Consider the following 3,907-nt stretch of genomic DNA (forward strand, 5'->3'; position numbering starts at 1 on the left):
GCGCGGATCGGGTCGGGTACTTCCCCCCCTCCATTGCTGAAGTCATCAGCAAGCGGACAGGTCAGTGGCCATCCTGGGGACAGTCCCCTGTGTGAAACCTTCCCAGCCTTCCCAGCACCTCCTGTCGGACAGGCCCTGCAGCCCTGGCTAGCTAGGGGGGAATGGAAGGACTCGGGGGGTGTGCCATGGGTGGGGTACTAATCTGGGGGTTGTGGCTCAGCTCTGCCCCCCTCCCTGCCTCCTGCATGAGCTCTGACCACGCGTGTTTTGTCTTTGAATGCAGGCATGGTTGTCCCCCGCGTGGCACCCGTGCAGCAGCGCCAGGGTCCCCCCGGGGCCCTCCTGGCCCCCCCTGGGGGGCTGCAGCACCTCCCCGACGAGTGTCCGCACCCAGCGGCCCCGAGCGGTCCAGCGGCCTTTGGCCACCTCACCCTAACCCGGACGGCCCCAGGCCCTGACAGCTCAGGTCAGGGGAGCACCTGGGGAGGGAGAGGGGCTGGGGACCTTCCCCTGTTCCCAGCCCTACCTGGGCAGGGGCACAGGGGGAGACTCTCCCCCCACCTCTTCATGGGGAAGCAGCCAGATGAGAGGAAGCAGATGCAGGAAAAGGGAGTTTTGGGGAGCCCTTAGAGCAGCCCCTTCTCTCCCTGTGTCTCAGCCCTCTGTGTGTCCCTTGCCAGCCTAGGTCACCCTGTCTGTGTTGTGCATGCTGGGAGGTGGGAGGGAACTGACGCATTGTCTGTGGCTGGAGGGATCTTGTGGGAGACTGTTTTTTTACTGGGATCACTGTGTTGGCACACGGGTCCTTGCTGGGGACCTCTGTGCCCTGTGTTACCCCCAATCCCGGGGTGCTGCTGACGGGCTCCCTGCTTGCCCCGAGCAGCAGGAGACAGGAACAGTGTGGGCAGCGAGGGCAGCATTGGCAGCATCCGCAGCGCTGGCAGCGGCCAGAGCACCGAGGGCACCAATGGGCAGAGCACCAGCATCCTCATCGAGAATGCCAGGGTAGGTACCAGCCCCTGCTCCTCCTGTGCTGCTTCCCTGTGCTGGCTCAGGCTGGAGATGGAGCCCTATCCGCTTCCATGCCCCCTCCTAGCAAAGGAGGGGCTGCTGGAGTTGAGTATCCTACACCAAACACCTACTTGGTGCCAGGATTCAGCAGGGAAATGCTCCTGGGGGGACCCCAGTTGTCTCCCAAAGCACAGCTGGCCTTTCTGAGTGGAGCTGGAGGCTGTGGTTGGCATCACACAGCATTTCCACCATGTGCTGTGTCACCTGAGAGGATAATAAAAGACCCTGGGCCAAATCCTGCCCATATCTCTCGCTGGGGACCAGCCTGTTGTTGGGTGAAGCTGTGGCCAGCAGCCCAGCATGGGGACCCCCACTCTGCTCCTGGGGGTGTGACAAAGCTGGACTCCAGAGCGGGGTCCTTCCTCCACTCACTCCTCTCCCTCAGCCTCTGCCCTCCACTGGTGATGACCTTCAGCAACACCTTTTGGGATCAGAGCCACACAATGGGACCTCCCCGGCAGGTGAGAGCTGTCCCTACTCCATGGGGCCTTGGGGACAGCTGTCCTCCCAGCCCTAGGGGCTGTTCGCTGTTTAAGTGCCCCTATGACAGTTCTCCCCTCTCCTTTCTGCCAGGGCCACAGGGCCTCCAGACCCCAGGCAGCTGCCCCCCTGGAGACAGGCTCTTCTCCCACCAGTTCTTGCGTCCTGAGCAGCTCCTCGAGGGGAAGGTAACTGGGACAACTGGGGAGTGGTGTGCTGGGTGAGAGGGCCATGTTTGGGGCACTCAGCTCAGCTCTCACTGCAGCGGGGACACAGAGAACTGGGTCTTGAGGACACTGGGGACAAGTGGGTCTTGCCCAGGGAGATACTGTCATTGTGCCTGGAGCAGCCAGGTTCTTCCAGCCCTTGCAGCCACCATCATGGGCTGTTCTGTGTCCCATCCTCTCCCCAGGATGCAGAAGCCATTTACAACTGGCTGCGTGAGTTCCAGCTGGAGTCGTACACGGTCAACTTCCTCAATGCCGGCTACGACGTCCCCACCATCAGCCGCATGACCCCGGAGGTGAGGCAGCTCCTTCCCCACCCCGAGCTGCCTGCAGTGGGTACCCACTGCTCTGAGCTCCCTGAGCCAATGCTGACCACGGCCCCACTCTGCTCCCATTAGGATCTGACAGCCATTGGCGTGACCAAACCAGGCCACAGGAAGAAGATCTCCACGGAAATTGGGCAGCTTAGCATCGCTGAGTGGCTGCCCAACTACATCCCGGTGAGTCCCTGGCAATGAGGCTTTGGTCACCCCCTTTTTCCAAGTTTTTTCTCAGAGCTCTCTGACCCCAGGATAGGACAGGATGGGGTTTGTAAGTAAATACACACTGCAATGGCTTTGTTTGCATTAAAGCAGTCAGAGGCACCCTAAAAACACAGTCTCCTGGGCAGGGCAGGGCAGGGAGGGGATGCTGAAGGTGCTGCCCATTCCTTGATGCTCACAGCAGTGGTTCCATGCTCTCTCCAGGCTGACCTGATGGACTGGCTCAGTGCCATTGGGTTGCCTCAGTACCACAAAAAGCTGGTGAACAACGGCTACGACTCCATCACCATCGTGACGGACCTGACATGGGAGGATCTGCAAGAGATTGGCATCAACAAGCTGGGTGAGTCCCTCCTGCCATGCTGGGGTGGCCCAGGGCAGCCAAGTTTCCCACCCAGGTCTGTCCCCACGCCCCGTTCTCCCTCAGGCTGGGAGGTGCAGGCATGTCGTGAGTGCCCGGAAAGGGCAGTTCCTAGCTGTCCCTAAGAACTCTCCTTGGCCAGCTGGAGCTGGGCCCAGCCAGGTAGATGCCAGCAGTAGTTTGTCTCCTCCCATAGGCAGAGTTTGGATAACCCCGAGGCCTTTGCCCCGGTGTGTGACATAACTACTACTCTTTTTGCCAGGAAACAAAGGCCTTGGGGGCTGGAGCTGACCTGATGTCCCTTTCCTTCCTGCAGGCCACCAGAAGAAGATCATGTTGGCTGTCAAGAAGCTCAGAGACCTCCGCAAAAGCCTCAACCAAGCAGAAGCAACTCTGGCAAGACGCAAAGTCCCCGGTTCCCTGGACATTGTCACCATCGAGTCGCTGGAGAATGGGGAGTGCCAGTCCCCACACACACCCAAAATGACAACCTTCCAGGACAGCGAGCTCAGCTACGAGCTCCAGACGGCCATGTCCAACAGCTGCCACGAGACACTCGGCATCAAGAGCAGCCAGGGAATGTCACGGAGCCAGGAGAGCATCGGGGTGCGGTCACGGGGCTCGGGGCACTCGCAGGACAATGTGCTGTCCCGGCGCCTCTCCAGCCCCTCACAGGAGAGCCTGGGCAGCGGCGAGAGCAGCAGCAGCAGTGGGCAGTCCTGTGCACCGCCCCGCAGCAAGGAGAGCCCGGTCAGCCTGCAGGGCCGGCCCAGCCCTGAGCCCTACGGGAAGCTCCTGTCCCCTGAGGGGCTGAATGGCTTTGCCAATGGCGGCGGGGGCAGCCCTCTCAAGGAGAGGAACCTACCTGAAGGCACGGATCAGTACTCCCGGCCTGTGGCTCAGAAAGGAGCCGGGACTCCAGCAGTCACTCCCTGTACTCCTCCCCAGACTCCCAGCAAGGGAACAGCCCCCTACGTCTTCATGTACCCGCATGTCTCCCTGAAATCCCCAACAGTCCCGTCCGTCCTGGGAGCAGAGCAGCCCAAGGCCCTGGCACACCCATACCCCTCCGTCTCCCCTGGACAGAAGAGCAGCCTGCAGACGTCAGCCCAAAAAGGCTTCTCTTACCTGCACAGCCAGTGCGCCCCCCCGGAGCCGCCCACCACAGCCCCCGTGGCCGGGGAGCAGCACAACGGGGGCGAAGGCTTGAAGCACAAGAAGCGCTC

At 61.4% G+C, this 3,907-nt stretch overlaps 1 protein-coding gene across 1 annotated transcript in view; it reads left to right on the forward strand.

Moving 5' to 3' along the window:
- The window catches only part of CASKIN2 (CASK interacting protein 2), a 28,972-nt gene that overhangs the window by 22,840 nt on the left and 2,225 nt on the right, over positions 1-3,907 (forward strand). Inside the window, exons 10-18 of the mRNA XM_017743182.1 lie at positions 2-60; positions 284-466; positions 884-1,005; positions 1,457-1,532; positions 1,645-1,739; positions 1,964-2,074; positions 2,177-2,278; positions 2,525-2,663; positions 2,998-3,903. Coding sequence (XP_017598671.1) covers positions 2-60; positions 284-466; positions 884-1,005; positions 1,457-1,532; positions 1,645-1,739; positions 1,964-2,074; positions 2,177-2,278; positions 2,525-2,663; positions 2,998-3,903 — 1,793 coding nt within the window. The remainder of the gene's footprint in view (position 1; positions 61-283; positions 467-883; positions 1,006-1,456; positions 1,533-1,644; positions 1,740-1,963; positions 2,075-2,176; positions 2,279-2,524; positions 2,664-2,997; positions 3,904-3,907) is intronic.

Source organism: Corvus brachyrhynchos, unplaced genomic scaffold (assembly GCF_000691975.1).
Source record: "Corvus brachyrhynchos isolate BGI_N302 unplaced genomic scaffold, ASM69197v1 scaffold148, whole genome shotgun sequence".
NCBI lineage: Eukaryota > Metazoa > Chordata > Aves > Passeriformes > Corvidae > Corvus > Corvus brachyrhynchos.